Raw genomic sequence first — 20808 nt, forward strand, 5'->3', positions numbered from 1 at the left:
GGATAAATATTGCTCCAAAGTTTGGCTAAATTTTAAAAACTAGCATGGCCATTTTCAGCAGGGTCCCTTGACCTCTGACCTCCAGTTCTCTGAATGAAGATGGGTTCTCTGGGCAGCCACGGCTCTCCCCTTTGCAGACATGCCCACCTTCTGTTAATCCCATGCAGTTTGGGCCCCAAAGCCTGCAGTCCACATGTGTTCTTGTGGCCTGTTGTAAAATGGTGTGTTTGTGCAGACTGGGGCCTAAACAGTCTTGGAGTTGCATCAGTTGGCTTTGACTGGAAAGCTGAGACTCTTGTGGATTCATTCTTCAGGTTCCCGGGTTTCAGAACATACATACCATTTGTATTTGGCCTCTACTGTTGGCCTTTTATTTTATCCTGAAGATCCCCTGTCCCCCACACTAAAATGGGTCTAAGAAAGGGCAGAATGGCAAGGGCTTAAAATGGGAAAACATCACTGTGGAGCCACCCCTGGCAATATTAGGCTACATCCACATGGAGACGATTTTAACTTTTTTTTCTTTTGGTTTTGAGGGTAAGTCTACATTAAAATTGTGAAGTTGTGTTTTTTCTCACCAATATGTTTGTGATATTTTAAGTAACGGCATATTTTAGACTTTTAGATTTTCCTGCCGGTTGGACAACAGTGCTGTATCCACAGGAAACCAATGGCATAGGCAGCGCAGAGCAGCTTTACCACTGATCATGTGTCGGCAGCTCAATGTGCAACACATGTAGACAGAAAGATTGGAGTGGTACAGTATCCCCTTTGTGGCTTGTAGCCATGCCACTTTGATTCAGCATTAATACTCCCGTGTAAGTCCACATGGCCTCATTATTTCAAACCTAAACAGGAGTGTGACTCATGATGTTAACATGAGCTAAGGGAGCATCTGAAAGCTCACCTCACAGTAACAAATCTCATGATTCTCTTCCTCTTTGGCACTCTTGCTCCTTTTGTTTCTCTCTCTCTCTGGGTGCTTTGACACTAAAGGCACTAAGACCCACAGAGCAAAGCTTAGCAGGGCCTGGCAGAGGGGACGAGAATGTGGCAGGGTTAGGATTATTATATGTCAGTCATGCATGTACAGATATCAGTTCTATCCTTGGATCCTCGGATCGGCCCGTTTGGGTCATAAAAATTTACATTCTGATCAATAACAGGTGATAAAAAGGCAGAAGAACAGGCTGTCATTGCTTTGTTTTGCTCTTTTGATTTCATGTTGGCTGATATGTTGACACATAAGTAAAGAACCTTTCCCGTTACGCTCTTTCTTCTCTGATCAATAGTAAGCAAGCATGTCACACTAGTTTACGTGTCGTGGTCAGCTTTTTATTTGAGCGACATGAAGGCCAGCCAAAGCAAATGAATACAGTAACAATGCATCAAGCAACTTGCTAGTCTGGAATGTGCAAATGGACTACTGGGTGTCAAAGCGACCTTACACAACCTTAAACTGCATTTAATATTAGACTGCGGGCCGGTGTAACTGCTGAAGGGAGGGAGTAATGACTGGCAATTGTGCCGACTGATGGATGGCAAACAAAAAGAAATGGTGAACGAAAAGTGAGCTAGGTGGAGTTATTTTGTCTCAGTTAAAGTGTTACAGACCAACTGACAGTCGCTGGGCAGATTTCTGTCGGAAAACAAGCACCTAAGCATTCAGATGGCATGACCTTACAGTCAGATGGTGGTTACAGAGGGTGGTACAGGTGAAAGGGTGGTAGGGTGGTGCAGAGAAGACTGGCAGCAAACTGTTGCTAGTTGCTAAGGATGGGAATTGAAAGGGATCCTGTGATACAATACAATTCGCAATACCTGGGTGCCTATTCGATAGGTATTGCGATTCTGCAGTTATCATGATTCTATAAGCATTGGAATTCAATATTATGATACTGTGAGATTTTCAACTTTTAAAATTTTACAATATTGTCATTAATGTAGGAAAAAAAAAAGAAATTAAATGATTTTTTTTTAAATTAAATAATTAAAATACAAATAATAATTCAAAAATGCAAAAAACAATAAATGGATTGTAATTTCATTTAAATTCAATTTATGTTTTGTATTTTAAATCATCAAGAAAATATATATATATGATTTGTAACTGAATTGATTTTTCCCCCTCATCATTTCCACTGTTGTGATGGTCTGTGCACTGTTCAAGGGGAAAAGCACTGAACTGTGAATTATGCATCATCAGAACAGCGGTGGGAATCGCTTTGCATGGCAAAACAAAAAATAACTTTCGATGACCTGCCAAGTGCCAGCTCTGGTGCCTGCAGTATCAGGTGAAGCGCGTAGAGAACTAAAGCTCACTGATGGTGGTGATGGAATAAAATGTTTAATCCAAGATAATAATTAGACATCACCATCACAACACTTTCCAAGAGTTAGTCCATTGTAAAACCAGAATTCAGCAGTCCCAGTGGACATTATGGCATCTGCCTTGTCTCCACAAAAAGGATGCATCATCATTATTTGCCAGGTGGCGAACATGGTTCCTCCATTTAATCGTTTCCACAGAGAGAGTGCAAGAGAGCCACTCAGCAGAGGCAAATTACATTGTTTTATTTCTTGTGTATAAGTGCTCCCTTGGGAATGCAAAGTTTATCAAGTATAAAGTTGAGGTGGTAAGGTGGTTTGCAGTAATGGTCCAAAACAGCTGTGGCTTTATTTCCTTAATGCTTGAAGGCATTAGTCCTTAATGGATCTGTCACAGCTCTTTCCAAAATTCACTGATTGTAAAACTACCCGAGCTAGTCTTGGCCAGCCTCTTACCACTTACCAAATATTTTTATTTATTTATATATTTTTCTTTTTCAAAAGTCAGTTAAGGAAAAATAGAGAGAACTGATAGAAAGAGAAAAAGTGAGTTGTTCAGAACAAGTTCCACTTGAGTCTGTGTGACTACAGGATGATTGACTTGTCGGTGCTGTTTGCTGTAATTGCTGCAGCACATAAAGAAAGAGCTGAATATGAGCATCAACAGAGGCTGCAGCATGCCCTCACTTAGTTTTGTTATGTTAGCTCTTCCAAGCATGACTAAATGCTGACTAACAGATGTCAACAACCGCTGAGTTGGATTTTCTGGGTGGCTCAGGGGGGCCGAGCCCCTCTAGTCCCAACATCAGCCCCTTGATACATGCCTGCATCCAAACAGGTGCTGGGCTGGGTGAGAGCTGCAGCCGGTTCCAGACCATTAGGCTGCGATGGTTGTTAATATCAGGCACAAATTACTCTGATGAGGCCATATACTGCATGTTTTGGATGAACTACCATATCAAAAATATTACTCATTACATGCACTGTAGTTCTAGTGATGCATATTGGTTTGTCTGTGTTTAGCTTACAATGGAATTAAATGGTATTACATCAGTGTTGCAGATGATTACGTTTGGTGGTAACAAGTGGTATTGGTTGTTTTTTTATATGTATCAATATAACTTTGAAGAAGAGGGTGAGAAAATGATCAGCTGTTGGCTGTGAAATAACACTTGCAGACGTGTTGTGAGTGCTATCTGCGATATAGTCTGAGACCAGATATGATCAGCGGGTAAACAAAAGTAAACAAAAGCTATGTTCACTCTCAGAGGTTGAGGTTTTCTTCAGATGACATCGCTAGAGGACACATTTAACAGGCATGCTGCACGTGGATAAGCTGAAATGACTCTAGTGAGTTACTTTTCATAAAGACATGCAAACTTGACACAGTAACTTGAAATCAATCAATCAATCAATCAATCAGTCTATTTTTTTTATTTAAATTAAATAAATACATTTACTTTATTTATTTATATAGCCCTCTTCATACAAATACATGTGTGAAAGTGCTTCACACAGTAGAACAATAAAACAATACCCCACCCCAACCACCCCATCAAAAAAAGAAGAAGAAATAGCTATATAAATAAATACATAAAGACAAAAACAATAAATACAGGAGCTGAGGAAGCGCCATCATAAATCTCATCAGTTTTCCACAAGGAACCAACAGAGGCAGGATTAAGGGGAATAAAGTAAATAACTGAGGGGGGAATAAAGTAAATAAAGACAGAAATAAAATGGGCGAACTATCCCTTTGATCTGATGAGGCTAACAGAACGGTTTAGGACAGAAAATTGAGACTGTGGAAGTTTGATTCTTCAACACGCATCTCTCGTACCCATAACACCATGCATTTTCACTCCTATGATGCACCACAGTTCTTTTAGAAGACCTTGAAGAACAGGGGCATTGTTCTCAAATGACTGAACTAAATAAGTAAATGCTCCATGCCAAAGGTCTTTGCTGTGAAGGCTGCTTGAGACGGCCAGTGAAGGGTCAACCAAAGACACCAGACAGTCCCTAAATGAGGACATCAGAGATCATCACCTTTATTATTGTTTAGCTCCCAGCCATTTCCAGATGGTAAGCTCTTTTCCAGGAGCTGTATTGACCAAAAATGGCATGTATTGTACATGTCCACTCACCCTTACTTTCAAGGGCCATAGCTTTTTTTTTTTTTTTTTAGGCATTCTCTCTTTTCTCCTTTTCCATTTCCTCTCTTGCCCTACAATTTGTTTTTCTCCCCTTGTAGAAACACATTTAATAACCCCATGGTTTATCTGATGGAACAAGCTGGTTTTTAACATTTCCATTAAGGACTGACAACACAATAAACTTTTGAAAATGTGATTTTTGGTCAGATCCTTGTACCTGTGTCAATGATTTTTATATTTTCACATGTATACTATTGATCATCCCAGTGGTTCAGATTTGCCTAGTTGGAAATCCTGCTCTGATTTCTGCTAACAAGCCCCTAACTCCCTCTCTCCACTCTTTTTTAGTGACTGCCAAACTCCACTGCTGCATCTTTCAGAAATGGCAAAGGGGTTGCAGAGATCAAAAACCCCTCTTGCTTTAAATCTCATTCCAAGTGTCCTCATTCTTCAGATATAGTTTACAATCATTTTGTACGTGCACAAACATTTGCCAGGTTGTGTGTATCTGGTCCAGACGTCTAACCTGCATCTCTTTTATATGTGGCAAAAAAAAAAAAATGTGAGACGGGGGAGAAATGTAAAGGTGGCATCCATAATGTGTGAACACCATTATGGATGCCAGCAGGATTCTGGGAGTGCTAACTGATAGTCCCAGCCACGCTTCACACATGGGATAAAAATAGTTAATTCTATCTGTTTAGTTTATCTATCTGTTTTTGTTTAGTTCGGTCTCCTTTCTCGAATAGGATTGGTTAATTGTGGATATGTTTTATAATTACAATACTCCTGATGGTAGCTCTGCCAATAATATCAGTAAACAAACAAACAAACAGAAAAGCATAAAATACATTTGGCACTTCATATGTAATATTAAACTGGAGTCTCATTACATCTGTTTGACTTCCAGCATCCACAGGAACCTCATTTAATTGTACCAGGGTGTCTACAGGTCCTCTGAAAATTGTATATTAGGCCTTGAAAGTCATTAAATAGCTTTTAATTCAAATATATGAAGTCTTAATCTCCACATAAAGATTTTATCTAATTTAATTTATTAGTTAAAAATTAATTAGTCCTGTCTTCTGCATCAGGGTATCTGTACCAGGGGGCCTGCAGGGCCTTGAAAAGTCTTAAAATGTTGTAAACCAGGCTTTAGAAGTCATTAATTAGCCTTTAATTTGAATGTATGAGGTCTTCATTTCCACATGAACATTTTATCTAATTTAATTCATCCTTTGTTCAATTTCTTTTTGTTGCAACTTCTGCATGAGTGAACATTTCTGATGTTACAAAATTCTAACCCACTGAACATATTCATGCTGTACTTGCAGGGAAAATGCCTGTTGTAGATGAACCTGACTCACTATATCTGCTTATTTCTCTGGTAAACTATAAAGGCTAGACTTTTACAATCGCAGCTGGCTATCTAACCTAAAAGACTCGGTTAGAATCATCGAAGCCCACCGTGTTCCTACCCAACACGCCTCTACATGGGACCAGATTTATGGCACTATCCTTGATATGTACGTGCAACGATCATTTGAATGAGAGAGATGGTTTGTCAAAAAGTCCGTCTTAAATCGAATGCTTTGAAAACCTTTTCAATTTAAATTGTAAAAATATTCAAGTGTCTGATAGCTGTCCCTGTCCCAGCCCGATGAGCCAGCATGCACAGTGGACAGCGTCCCGGTCTCCTCCGTGTCTCGTGCAGCCGGCAGAGCAGCTCCACCGTCTCCCTCCTCATCAGATCATCATGAAGGTTTTGGCACTCCTCTCTCTTGCTTGGAGAATATCCTGCATCCTTAATAAATCAAAACTGAAGAGTGTGCAATCACGTCCGTTTACTTCAGACCAGTGTTTAAAAAGCACAGGTTAAAGGGATAGTTCACCCATTTTATATTAGTTTTTACCTATTTTTTGGGGCCCCTGTCAGGCAAGGGCCCTTGGAATTGTCCTAACTTTCCCCCCATATACGGCGCCCCTGTGTAGCAACGATTTAATGTCACTATGACCGATATTCATGGTGTTTTTTTTTTTTTTTTTTTTTTTTTTTTAGACCAGAATGGGAGATTTCAAGATATTCTCGTGTCTATGTCTTAACGAGCTGTATCCTCCTCTCTGCTATTTTCATCCCAGTGCAAAAAAACAAACTCTATATAAGGGGGACACAAGAAGTTGAACCATGTTTTGTTTTGTTTTTATCAAACACACAAGGAGAAACCAAGTGTTTGTTTTAACGTCTGGTGAAAAAAAAAAAGAAAGAAAGAAAGAAAGAAAGAAAGAAAGAAAACAAATCGATTTCTTGCCTCTGCAATGTTTTATTTCATCCAGGAATCAGCGTATCAAAATGCACACAGGCCCATCTAAAAAGTTGGAACCAATTGCGTTTTAAAGTGGATCTTCCCACTGAGAACCCTGAGTGTGTTTTTGTGAAATGCTCGTTCCCTGTATCTACATCTGTGCCCTCCAGGACCCAGCCACAGTTAGACCAAATTACAGCAGGGAAAATAGCCCACAATTGCATCTACAGACGCTTGTTTGGCCCAGATTATTGCTGGCTTTTGTATTGTGTGTGTGTGACAGCAAAATCACCATAGTCTTTGTTCCATTGCAGTAATATATAACGGCCACTTTCTTTAATGCCTTGTCTGTTCCAGTTGTGGTTTGAAGGGACAGAGCAACAAACCATTATCTCTGATCATGAATGTGTTGAATATGGAGGCAATTTACTGCCAAAATGTAAAGGACATGTCAGCCCTGACAGCTGTGCAGGCTTAGGTAGATGTTGCTGTATATACTGATTACAATTAGCATCCAGCGAATGCAATAAAAAGCGCTGTGTGACCGTGTTAATGTGTTTTACAGTTGGATGTTCCTTTACCAAACAACAAAACATGTTTTACAAATGCCCTACCACTTGCAAACTGTGTTTTGCAAATGCAAAACACCATTAACAAATCCAAATTGCATATACAAAGTGTGCCTATCAGGCAAATATAGAGCATGCTTCGTAAACAATTAAAGCATGTTTTTCAAATGCAAATGCAAAATAATTGACTGATAACTAATACTGAGAAATAGCACCACCTAACTGTTGAGGATGGAGAATCACAGAGGATATTTGTCCGAAAATCTTCAGCACATTTGAGAGAAAATCCCACTGGTGCTAAAAGTTGCACAATTATTATTATTATTATTATTATTATTATTATTATTATTATTGTATTTGCATAAGTTAAGACATTTGAGAAAATCCCTCTCCAGCCCTTTATTAAGCCCCTCAAAAACTGTGGGCAGTGAGGTTCCAGAAGTGAAATCCCAATGATATTCTGAAACTAGAATTAGGATTATTAGCCATAATGTCTGACCATGAGCTACAAGATTATAAAACAACGATTTCTGCTCCTGTAAAAGCTACAAGTCCGTATAAAATCATCCTTGCGGCACTCACTAGCTAACGTTATGTACCAAGCCGTTACGCTTGAGACTGCTCTGGAAATGTATGAGGGAAGTTGTAGTTCTTTTGTAATTGGCGCCATTAGGTACACAGTCTAGTACCCATGATTTTTTTTCCATTTTTCTCAGTTCTAAATGCAGATTTTATTTAATCACACTAATCTCTGCTCCTGTCAAAATTCAGACCACCTGAACACATGGAACCATATAAACTCAGCTACCTTGATAAAACTCAGCTCAGAGGAAAAACTCTTCCAGAACCACAAAGGTCTGCGAATTATCATGAGACTGGCCAGGTGCAAAAATTGTGCCAAATTTGAAAATTTAACCATGAAAAAAGCTTTATTTTCCCATGTGAAGCAGCCATTTCAAATTGATCTGGCTGATTTTTTGAAAAGAAAACACTCCTGTCTGTGTTCACAAAACCAGGAAGTACAGGAATCACACTCTTTTGTGCTGTTATTTGATAATCTCACCATGTTTTTTTGTTTTTTTTTTTTTCCCCACAAATCTCTCAGTTACACTAATATTGATCATGTGAAGCAGCCATTTGGTGTTAGTCCTGTTTTTGGAACATAATACACTGATGCTGTGAACACACTGCAGTGAGTGGTGACTGGTGGAGCTGCTGCTAATGACATGCAAGGCAACACCATGTCAGCTGACGAGACTGTGGGATTGGTCAGGTAGCAACAGAAACATAAGAAAAACACATTTTGACCCTTACAAAAAAATCACATGTGCAATAAACCATGTGGTTTCTTCATTGCACATGTGATTTCCACGTTTTTGCACATGAGGAGTGGAGCAACACCTAAAGCACAGCTGTGAGGAAACAGCAGCCAGATTGGGCTAAAAGTCAAGTTCTTCCAAGTGATTGCATTTGCATTTGTGAAGCGTGATCTATTACAAATCTGTCCTGTATTTATTTCATAGGCATGCTTTTTATTGGCAAAACAATTTACATTTTTTTAAATGGTGTTTTGCATTTGCAAGTCACACTGTTCGCAAATTGCAGGGCATTTGTACATTTGTAAAAAATGCTTTTTTTTTTTTTCCTGCTAGGCTTTGGTGGTAAATTACCTTAAATTACAGCTGTAGAACAAATATGTCTGTGATTTGTGGTTTGTGTTCCTTGCATAGTTCTGCATTATAACTTGGCTCCATTCAGTTGAGTAGTTTAGCGGGTGTCTTCCTGATTATTTGTGTCTGGCTGCATTAAGTTACTTCCATACAAACATTTGCCTCAGTTCTGTGTGGAATATCCATTTATGGAGCATTGTGTGAGCCTTTTAATGCAGTTACTCTGTTATTTCTTTTCCATTTTTCTATAACGGCCTTACTAAATAATGAAGCACCTTAACCTTTGTTTGTTCTCATTCCCCTCAATGGGACATTCACTTCGCTGAATTGTCAGAGGGGCATATGAAAGAAGTGGTAATGCCTGAAAATTCAAATTTATAGCTTTGAGAGCAGATTATGCTTTCATTTTACAAGGATAGAAGGATGTCCTGAACAGGGCTGCAGCAGGCACATCTATCTTGTTATGTGTAACATTTTAATGAAATAGAAAAGTTGGTGCAACTCATTGAATAAAATAACTTCAGCATGTTTAAACAGCTTTCAGACAGTTACCAACAGACAGTTACTGACTGGTTAAGTCCCCCATGTCTGGATCCTTTATCCCATCAGAGCTTTCTCTGTCTCTTGCTACTTTCACACTGTTTGGATAAAAATGTAAAACTGTGGAAAAAAGCAAAAGAATATGGCCCATTTATTGCCTCCTCTGCCTGTCTGTGTGTCCTTCCTGGTGTGTATAAACTTGCAGTGAACATAGTTTAGACTTCAAATATTATATAATCTAGAATGGTGACAGTTTAGGTTTTGCCATCGCGTGTTTTCAGTGGATCTGGAAAGTTCTTACCGTCTCCTCAGAACACCTTAAGAAAAAAGTTGTCAGCTGTCTGGCCTGCTCTCGTCCTCTGAGTTTGATTTCAGTGACTGTTTTTGATCAATGGTAATGATGTTGACGGGACAGTTTCCCCTGCCATGTCCATCTGCTGTAGGCAAAGTTATTTTAGTCAAATGTTGTAGCGCTGTGCGAACACCTTCTTTGATTAATCTCTTAATTACAGGCAATTTCTAATCATGCGATTTATCTCGTTACACCACTGCCTTGCCAACTTGTACCACAAAAAAAGGATTATACCCGACTCAAAAAAATGAGCTTCAGTGATTAGAGCCAACATGATCTCCATTGCAATGCTGTAAAGGGACTCGGTTACCTCCCACGCTTGTTGGCTAGGTATGGAATTGTTGTCACTACCTATTCATATTTGCTATCTGCTATGCCTGTAATTTCAAATCTCAGCTTTACGCCCACGTTATCTGTCCTGGACATAGCTTTTATTGATAAACTCATGCGTAAGCATGCACAGTGATGTGGCTAACAGGATCACAAGTAAAAAGATTGAACACAGAAGATTGATACAGCCCTGTTTCAAAGGGGCAATAAAACTTTTGTTTAAATGTTTAATCAGGCTTGCTCCTCAGGCTCTCGGCAAACACATTCAGAGACTGCCAAGCAGCAGGTCCACCACAGCAGCTTCAAGTTTCATTCTGCCAAGCCTCCTTTGCTCAGACAGCTTTCTCTGTGAGAGGAGCCTGGAGGTCGCTATGTGATCGTGTGACATTAGCTGCACACTTCACTGTTTTTGTTAAGCAACAACCTAGTTTTTCTGTCTTTGCACAGCTTTGTCCTTTTCTAATTTTCTGTAACTATGTTATTATTAAATGATTATTCCATTGCATGTTATGTTACTGCAGTGGTTTTCAAAGTGAGGTCCAGGGACCTCTAGGGGTCTTTGAAAGGCATCCATGGGGTCCTCAGCAAAATGGGGAATAGCTTTTTCACACAAACTTATTAATTTTCTTGTAATTGTATTTTTTGTTTCTTTGTTAGTTAGTTTGTTTTGGTTGGGTTTTTTAAGTATCAGTAGTTCCTTTTAATTTTTAATGCTTTTTTGTTTTTTAAATGAATTTTTAATTGGGGGGCAGGTATATTTTCTCAATTTGCACAGATTTTTACAAAAACTGCCCACCCAATGACGTTTTCTAGTTTACTCACCACTCAAAGCACTTTACAAGGTTTGCCTCACATTCACCCATGCACACACACATTCACACACTGATGGCAGAGTCTACCATGCAAGATGCCAAGCTGTCCATCAGGAGCGGTGAGGGGTTCAGTGTCTTGCTCAAGGACACCTCGACACACTCTGGAGGAGCCAGGAATCGAAGCGGGAACCCTCTGATTACCAGACAACCGGTCTACCTCCTGGGCCTCGCCTCCCCTGAGTTTCAAGACACTCCCCTCACCACCCCACCCCTTTCAGCGTCATACACAATTTACACTGAGTCATCAGCATACGTAATCAGTCTTTAATAAACCATATCTCAGATAATTGCCTCTCATATTATCTGGGATTGTCAAATTGTCAAATTAACATTTCATTTAGTGTTAATAAAATAGCTTGAGATGAATTGATCCACTATCTGAATCAAATCCTTTACTGATGATTTTTTATCACTCAATATCAATGACATTTTGTCCTATTGATTTATTTAGTTTCCTCCTTGCGGTATATCTATGGAAACTATTTGCCATTTTTTTCTGTAGTTGGGAATTAGCCCTTTAAACTCTGGTTTTCCCTTAACCATCTCCTTAAGTAGCTTCAAAGATATAAAACACATTTTTTTACACACTATGCGGCAATGTCACATATCCTGCATCTGCTGGTTGCAGCTTCACTGAAGCTCCATCACACTTATACTGAGAGAAATTCAAAGTCACGATGCCATTGTTTTATGGCTGCAGCATCACATCAAATAGAAAACATCTACATGTCTTGTGCATCATTTTGTACACATTTCCCTGGAATTCAGCAGACACTGAACAAAGAAGGCTCACACTCACATAAAAAATCTTCAGATCACATTCATATGCTGCTTTTATTTTACTCGTCCAGAGGAAGCATGAAACACAGACGTTTCAGTGATACATACCTCAGTATATTAAAGCGATGGCAACACAAGCAAATAATTTATTGACACCAGCAGAAAGCAATCACTCAAGCACTGCAGTGTTACACTTAGTTCAGACTCCATCTGGTGGCTGGTCTCTGAAAAGAACACAGCCAGTATCAGCTTTAAGCACTTCTCAAAATTCCCTACATCACAGAGCTAATACAACACTGATGTAAATGGAAACCAGGTGATGCAAGATTTTTCAACAGTGAAAAACTGGAAAAGTCTGTCATAAATACATAACTGAGGCAAAATATGTTGTCATCCTATCCTAACAGATTATGAAGAAAATGCGGGTCTGTATCTATTTCCTATGTTAATCGAAATCCAAATTGTCTATCAAACTATTCGCCTACATTATTCTCAAAGTTTTGTTCAATATGTATAAAAATCAGATTCACTGACTCGTCATAGTTACATGAGAGCATTCTTGACTGAGTTCAAGCCATCCTTGCTGTATTTTCTCGGGCCAGTGCACCCTATAGGTGTGGCTGGTGTGCGTGGTGCACTACAACTAAATTCAGCAAGATGTATTTGGCATCGCTGAAAATTTGGGGATCTCTACTAGAATTTCAAATCAAATTTTGTGGGTTTGAACAAAGCTCAGCCACTCAGCGATGCTAAACCCAATGCTGATTCAAATGGCAGATTGAAGAGGTTAAATTGGAGAGCGAAAGCAGTCACTGTTTGCAGTGCCAGTGTTTGGAGGAGTGGAAGCAGCAGAGCTAAATTCAAAACCATCGATGTAAGCAATCACTTGAAACAGCAAAGGAGCACAGTGCATTCTCACAGACAGAAGGTCACAGGAAGATAGATGCCCCGGTCTGCCCCAAACTTTAAACAGATCAATTAAACCACAACAACTAACACACTGAAAAAAGTAACTGAGAGGATTATTGAATTTATTGTCTTAGATGGCCAGCTCTTCTCAGTGGTGTAAAATGTGGGCCTTCATTGTTAAAAAACCTTTTAGATATTTTAATAGAGCACGGCCATTTTATTTTCTTGTAACCTGAACTGTAAACAACGTTCCCCTGAGTTTAACAGTTTAACAATTCTGGGTTGACAGCCCAGCAGAAATCCAACGTGCTTCTTTGCTGCCTGCCTTGCTTCTCTCATGTCTGACACAAAGATGGGGATCTGTTGCCAGGCATGGCTGGTATATTTATGTTTATATATGTGTACATGGTGGTGAAACTAGAGCGAGAGAGAGAAAGGGAAGGGGGGAAGGAGAATACTCTGCAGCAAATTGCCTTTGACAAGCCGGGCCTCCTCCCAGCTTATCAGAAGTAGCATTCAGAAATGGCACAGCATGTTTTGAGGATGATTACTTTCATTTGTGCACCCCTCCCTCCCCTCCCCCTGTTTCACGTTTGTCAAAGGCACACTGTGACAGTCAGTCGCACTGTTGCAAGTTTATTTTCCCCCTTTCTAGCTGCAACTGGCTTGATACACAATGGAGGCCAGGGAGGTGGGGGTGGGATGCAGCCTCGCTTCTTAGGCCGAGATTTGACAAGCAAAATACATAAGGCCTACGGTTCAAAACTTTCCAACCATGGGGGTGTTGCCCCCCCGTCAGCATTAGATGGGATTGCCAGATAGCTGGGTCCCTCAGTTTTCATGATGCTCTGTCTATGAAATGATAAGGCGACGCGGTGCGGCGATTGGAAATTGGCATGTGCGGTCGCGATCCGAGAGGAGATATCAAGATATTGTTTGCTATTTAAGACCTTTGATACTGCTGCGGTGAAAATGGGAGGAGAGAATGGATCTGAAATGGATCTACTCTTGGCTATCCAAACACCGAAAGCACTTTTGGTGGTGTGAAAATGAGAGACAAGGGAGAGGGAGAGAGAGAGATGGGACAGAAAACAAAATTAGCTTGATGAGGCAAATGTGGAAAGGAAAAAGAAAACCAAATCGAAGAGTGTGAGTAACAATCCACCTTGGGTGTGCAGACCTCAGGCAGTGAGGGAGAATCGGGATGACAGGAACGTCCTAGGTGGGAAGTAAATACTGGTGTACCCTGACAAGCCAAATACAATTACCACAATCAGAAACAAAATCTTGAACCCTTATAAATCCATTCTGGGGTAGCTGCTGGGTGATGTGTGCATGTGTCTGTGTGTCTGTGTGTGTGTGCGTGCGTGCGTGCGTGTGCGTGTGTGTGTTTCGGGTTGGGAGAAGGGGCAGATAAGCTGTTCACTATGACTTTGCTGTCTAATCCCCTGCGATTAAATGAAAACACCGTGAACACTCTGATAAAGTCACTTTTCCACCATACTGAGAAGGAATCTTTCACAACGAGGGTCCCTCCCTGTGCCGGTGGGGGAGGGAAAGGGTACAGCAACAAGAGAGGCGAAACACAGTGAAAGAGGAGGTGTCCTTGAGCCACTGTGATGATAATGCAGTGTTATGACAGCGGCTGATGTAAATATGAAGTGATGTCAAGTCATCAAGAAGTGACCGGCTAAGCAGCCGGCGCTTTAGAGTGTCAAATATCTTTTAACAACCTGCCAGTCTCCGAGCATTAGCAAGCATGATGTGCTGCATCCCTGTAGCATTGATGCTAATATGCTGCTCAGACAGCATCACAAGTTTTAACAGATAATTAAAGGGGTAGTCCACCCGTTTAGAAAAAGTTGATCATGATCTCCTTAGCTGTAGGACTGTAGTGGCTCTATCCTCCTCTCATTGTTACTGAGTGCTGGATACTGGCTGGATGCTCCAAATGCTAACTGTTAGCCTCCTGCCATTGAGGTGGACTTCCCCCCAGCTAACATTCTTCAAAACAACCACCTTAATCCACTCAAAGGAGGTTTAAGATCACTTTACAATTGATGGTTTATGAAACTTGGTCAAATTTCTGTTTAAAATGTATTTTTTCTGTTGTAAACATCCAGAAAAATCAGAGCAGCAGCCACCACAGAGACAGAAGTAGAGTTTGCTTGAGTTAGCTATCATTTAGTGGCACTAGTAGTAAAAGTACTAGTACTACCAAATGTACTACAAGATAGCTGGCAAGTAATGTTGCAGCTAGTTTCTTCTCTTCTTTTCCTCCTCTCTCCCTCTTATATCTGATCTGTCAGCCCTCAGTATATTCAATATATTGTACACACAATACACTGACTAAGATACTTTTGCACACTGATGTACTTTTGTCCCGTTAAACAAATCACTTCCATAAATGCACATGCTGTCCAGTGAAAGTTACAATATATCCAATTTATTATGTCAAACTACAGTGTTATGTATGTATGTATGTATGTATTATTTGATGCTGCATGCTGTGTTATGTCTGTGCAATACCACAATGAAAAAGTTTATCAAACCAAAATAATCACCACAAGGACCAATGTGGATCAGCTGCAATCTCTTAAAGATGCATGGAGAGTGCAGCAAGCAAATGTCCATTTTGAATGTTCATTGCTGCCACTCTCATAAACTTTAATTTATCCTGTAACTAAAAAAAAAAAAAGTCAAATAAAAAATTATAATCTGCACCTAAAACCATTTAAAACATCTCTGTGTTAGCATGAAAATGATAATGATGATGATGCTCAATAAATGTTTTTCATAAATGTTTTCTTAAACTTTAAAGGGAACAGCGACATTGAACGCTATCAAATGGCCAATAAGAAAATCCCTTTCAAATACACCAGACCAGTAGAGGAGTGGCTACAAGAGAAAGGTAATCCCAGACAAACTCATTTTCCCTCTTTTTGCTTGCACCAAATTTTGATGTATTGAAAAACAAAAATATACAGATTTAATGTTAAATACTCATTTTGCATCATGATTTGCACTTTTTTTTATAATGCATATTAAGAAAATGTCATTTAAGTTCCTTCACACTATTTAAGGGTTCACAGTGTTTAAAACAGTGGAAAATAATGGACACTCAGTTGTTTTTGTTCATTCACTGTGTTACTAAGTGTGTAAGCGTGACGGTATCACATTCAGAATGTGACATTTTCATGAAAATTTCTTTAATGCTATCTCTTGAACACCATTAACATTACTGGTCAACATAAAGGAATATAAACACCTGAATCTAGTATAACAATTAGCCTTAAAATAATGAACTAGATATGAATGTTCAGAGATGAGATTACCTATTATCACCTATTAATTAACAGCTACAATGGGCACCGTTGGACTGAGGTTTTAAAATCTTGATAGCACTGTTAACTGTAAGAGTTCCTCTAGACGGATACGAGCTTGGTTTTCGTCCAAGTAGTTTTAGGTAAATTTTTATTTATCAAATTGGAAAGGCTAAATAGGAACGGACATTGTTCATGCTTCTTTGAGGTGGATGGTTTTGTTTTTTGTTGAGAAATTCTGTGATGAATAGCAACATAAATCCATGCGCTGAATAAACAAGTCTTCCAACCCATAGGACCACACAGGTTGTTTGCTCCAACCCTCAAATGTGACCCACAGCAGTGTCTCTAATACAACCAACAGGAGGGCCTGTAATATGAGAGAACCCGTCCATAATATAAGAGACAATGTGATCCCCCGGAGGAAACTGTCAGTGTCACATTTTGTGTCACCGAGTAGTTACAGTGACACGCAGGAGCCTAAGCTGCCAGTAGGGTGGCCATTTCCACAACACCAAAAAGGAGGACACTTTGCCTGGTGAATTTAACATCAGTGTTAAATTCAGTTTAGTTTTAGTCTTAGTCTTGTGTCAAATGACTAGTTTTAGTCATATTTAGTCAACTTGTATTCTTTTTTGTTTAGTCACATTTTAGTCGACGAAAAGTCTTGGCATTTTAGTCTAGTTTTAGTCGAAGAAAATCCAAAGTATTTTAGTGTAGTTTTAGTCGACTAAATTACAAAGTATTTTAGTCTAGTTTTAGTCAATAGTCTTTTTTAGTCTTTGACCTGCATCATGCTGGCTTTTTTTTATTTAACAATTTGTTAAATTATTATTATTATTTTAAAAATGTAAATTGCTTATCAAACAGACCTAACAATTCAGCTACCAATGAATGAGCAGTAGCCTAGTATGCATGTGATAACATAGATTGAAAAATAAACCGAAGTGATACCTCTTCTCTGAATAGACAAGCTAAGTCAGTGTGCTGCTGTTAGCCAGTGAAATAGAGCGGAGTGGCAACTCTTCGCTTTGTTACACAATCTATGTCAGTGCGCTGCTGTTTAACTTTGTTCTCGCCGCACTACACCTCAGACAGCGCCGGTGGGTGTGTGCTCCTCAGTCAATGAATGCACTTTTTGGATTGTAATTTAAAAGTCTATGACGAAAAAGAAAAAACTCCCGGTTCTGACAGTCCGGGCCTGTCTTACACCATTGGACAATATGCAGCGTTGCGCTCAAGTGCAACTCCAAAAAGGAGGACAAATAAGCGTCCGGCGCAGTGGACAAGGCATTTAATTCCGGACTGTCCGGCCTAAATCCAGACGTATGGCCACCCTAGCTGCCAGTTATCAGGTCAAGTGAACGTGCATGCATGAACATTAGCTCCTTACTCCTAACATTAGCTCATGAGTTAACATTAGCTAAAATTCTTGGTTAAGGTGAGTTTAAGGTTGGGGTTAGGTTGTGGCGAAGGTTAAGGCCAGGAAATGCTAGCTAGCAATGTTAGCTAGTAAGCTTACATTAGCAAACACGTTACAGTCAAACTGGCTTTGCTTGGACTTGGATTTGTCTAGATGCACGCGCGAGTTTCCTGAAGTAGTTGCACGCTTGCTACAGTGTCAGCTAATGGAAATTAGGTAGCTCGTTAGCCACTAAAATTCCTTGCTTAAGTTTACGGAAACAGTTATGGTTAAGGTTAGGAAAAAGGTCATGGTTACGGTGAGGAAACAGTAGAAAGTGTGCTAATATTAGGTCACGAATGTTAACCAGGTAAAAACAAACACTGTGCTCACTTGACACAGGAATTAATCTCAGGTCAACTGAGTGCATGTCCTGTTGATTCACCCATCTGCCACCCCACCTGCCTGCTCCTGCAGACCTCGCCGCTCCCTTATTAACAACACGTTGTTGTTATTTACAGGACCACAAGGGGTTGCTTAACTTTAAAACATAGCCATAAGCCATAGTAAGCTGCTGTTCAAACAGCCTATGGGGTCGTTTGCTGGAGGACAGTCTTAGAATAAATAATGACACCAGTCTAGCAAGGACCTGGTGAATCATTCTGTACTCTTCCACAGCAGTTCAAATGTGGCTTTGCACACTGTGGCATTTCTGTCTTCAGCCACCTCTCAGAGGGGTGCATGATTGTCCATACGTCCACTAGTTTCTGTTTTAGAAATTCAACGAGTGTATTTCTTTGCTATTGTCTCCAGACAGCATGGAATTTAACTGACGCTTAATTACACTTAACAAGAAATTAACAACTCGCCCAATGCGAACCATTTCTCTTGTGGATGTTCTTGCTGCCATTCCTGAAACACAAAGTTCTCTTGAAAGATGGATGGAAACTATGGAAGATACGATACATTGCAAATCATCAGATCTGACTGCTATAAATTGTTTCTCTTAGCACTACACTTATATACATTCCACAGTTATCTCTATGGCCTTTCTGAAATGATAACCCTTATCCTTTAACTGAAGAATAGGGATGTAGCTGGATCCCAAAGGGCCTGTTTCAGGAGGTGGGTAAAAAAATGTTTGACCTTTCCCTCCATCTCTCCTCTGCCTCAACCAACAACTATATTCCAAGATATCAGGCAGCAGCACACTGACCTTTCCAATGATTTCCCTATCTAAGCAGACTCCAACCACTCACGGCACTTTCTTGCCTGAAAAGTTGGCCGCAAAGCAGCATTTCCCAACCCTCACCCTTTCCACAGTCCCAACCACAAGCACAGCCTGGGAAGCTGTGTTGCCTTACAGCCAACACTGAGGGCAGAAAGGGACACCAACCCCGCAGCCAGGAGCTAGAACCCTTTGTGTGTTAAGCTCTGTGCTCCCATGGTACCACCGTGACCTGTTTAGAGTCCCTCTCTCTTCCTCAATCCACCACCTTTGAGAACACTGGGTGGATATTTGATCATTAAAGTCTCACATACACACAGACTCACAGAGAAAAATAAGGTTGTGGAATTAGGAAATTTAGAAGTTTAAACAATGTGCAAGGGAAACAGATCAACAGATCATTTGCCTCTCTTGACCCTTTGGTATAAAGCATCACAGACTGGCCCAGCTGTTATTTAAAATGCTTGCCTTTCATTCTTGCTGAGGGCTGCCAATGTGAAAAAGCTGAGTACAGCTTTATAACTATAACTTTTGATTAATGGAAATGACTTTCATCTGGATCTCTCCTCCAGGCCGGCAGCTAACGATATTCAACACCCAAGCAACAGTCGCCATTGGAGGTAGTAACCGTGGCCGGCCGTTTCAGGGTCAGCTGTCTGGCCTGTACTACAATGGCCTCAAGGTCTTGAACATGGCTGCCGAGGGCAACCCTAACATCAAGATCAACGGCAGTGTGAGGTTGGTGGGTGACGTGCCCAGTGTAGCAGGCTCAGCCAGAACCACCGCAATGCCTCCGGAGATGTCCACCACCTTCATCGAGACCACCACCACGATGTCCACCACCACCACCCGAAAACATCGCTCCTCCTCCACTGTACAGGTACAGACTGAATAACCAAATCACTCGATCACCATATGAATAAGAAATATCATATGCAGCACTTCAGAAGTTAGAAAATAATCACAGTGAGGAATAACATGGGTATACAGTGTTTATAATGATGCAAGGTGTAATACATTGACCAAGTCTGACCTGAGAACAAGAGTTTCACTGGGAGTGTTCTTCTCCAGCATGCATGAAGTGTACCCGTCCCAGCAAACAACATTTTGAGCAACCCTCATACTTCCAAATTAGCAGAACTACTTTCTCTCTTAGAGCGCCTGCTGTGTCACTACCCAGTGGCACAGCATCCCGTATTCCTTCACCACAGGCAAATGACTGGTATAGTAGCAAATACCACTAAATGAGCATGAACCTTAACTATTCCTTTAATATAGATGTTCCAGACATTAGAGGAAACTACAACTCAGTCCCTCCAGGGTTTCACAGACATTTTTTTGGATTGTTGCTGCCAACAATGCTCGATTTCACTGCAGCTTTTGTTAAAGAAAAAAAAAAAAAAAAAAAAAAGAACAAAGAAAGAAAGAAAGAAGGAAAAGAAAAGAAAAGAAAAGAAAAAAGTGATGCATTTTGAAAATGCAAATAGTTGTGATTGTTCCATTGAGAACAAAACAGCCCTGCTCTGTGTTTTCTAAGTAACCTTAATTATCATTTTACCTTACAAGCTTAATAATCTTAATTTCCTCCATTCTATAGCACTGTACTCTTTACAAGATACTGTTTGAGCTTATTTGCATTTATTCTCTCTCTCCTCTGCCTCAATCATTGATGTCTCTCGCCCACCGACTCAACCCCCCAACCCCCCCACCCACACACTCTCTCTCTCTCTCTCTCTCTCTCTCTCTCTCTCTCTCTCTCCCTCTCGCTCTCCATCTGATTTCATTCCCATCCAACTTGATATTTTGAATCAAACTTTCACACCATTTTTAAACAATTGAGATTTTTATTCCAAACCCATTTTCTCACACACTCCTCTGTCACTTTGTGATTTATATTGCATTACCTCTAACCATGCAGATTTAGCCTAACTCACCTGGATCCATTCAGCACTTGCTATACATGTAATGCAGCCTCTGTCAGGTGATCTGTCTTTCAGCTATTCTCCCCTTGTGCTTTGTGGTAGAAAATTGTCAGTTGATGACATT

The 20808-nt window shown here is 40.2% G+C and overlaps 1 protein-coding gene across 1 annotated transcript in view; it reads left to right on the forward strand.

Moving 5' to 3' along the window:
- Nucleotides 1–20808, forward strand: part of nrxn3a (neurexin 3a) — a 445490-nt gene that overhangs the window by 388969 nt on the left and 35713 nt on the right. The window contains exons 22-23 of the mRNA XM_030044763.1: nt 15631–15720; nt 19335–19636. Coding sequence (XP_029900623.1) covers nt 15631–15720; nt 19335–19636 — 392 coding nt within the window. The remainder of the gene's footprint in view (nt 1–15630; nt 15721–19334; nt 19637–20808) is intronic.

Source organism: Myripristis murdjan, chromosome 22, assembly GCF_902150065.1.
Source record: "Myripristis murdjan chromosome 22, fMyrMur1.1, whole genome shotgun sequence".
In the NCBI taxonomy this organism is placed as follows: domain Eukaryota; kingdom Metazoa; phylum Chordata; class Actinopteri; order Holocentriformes; family Holocentridae; genus Myripristis; species Myripristis murdjan.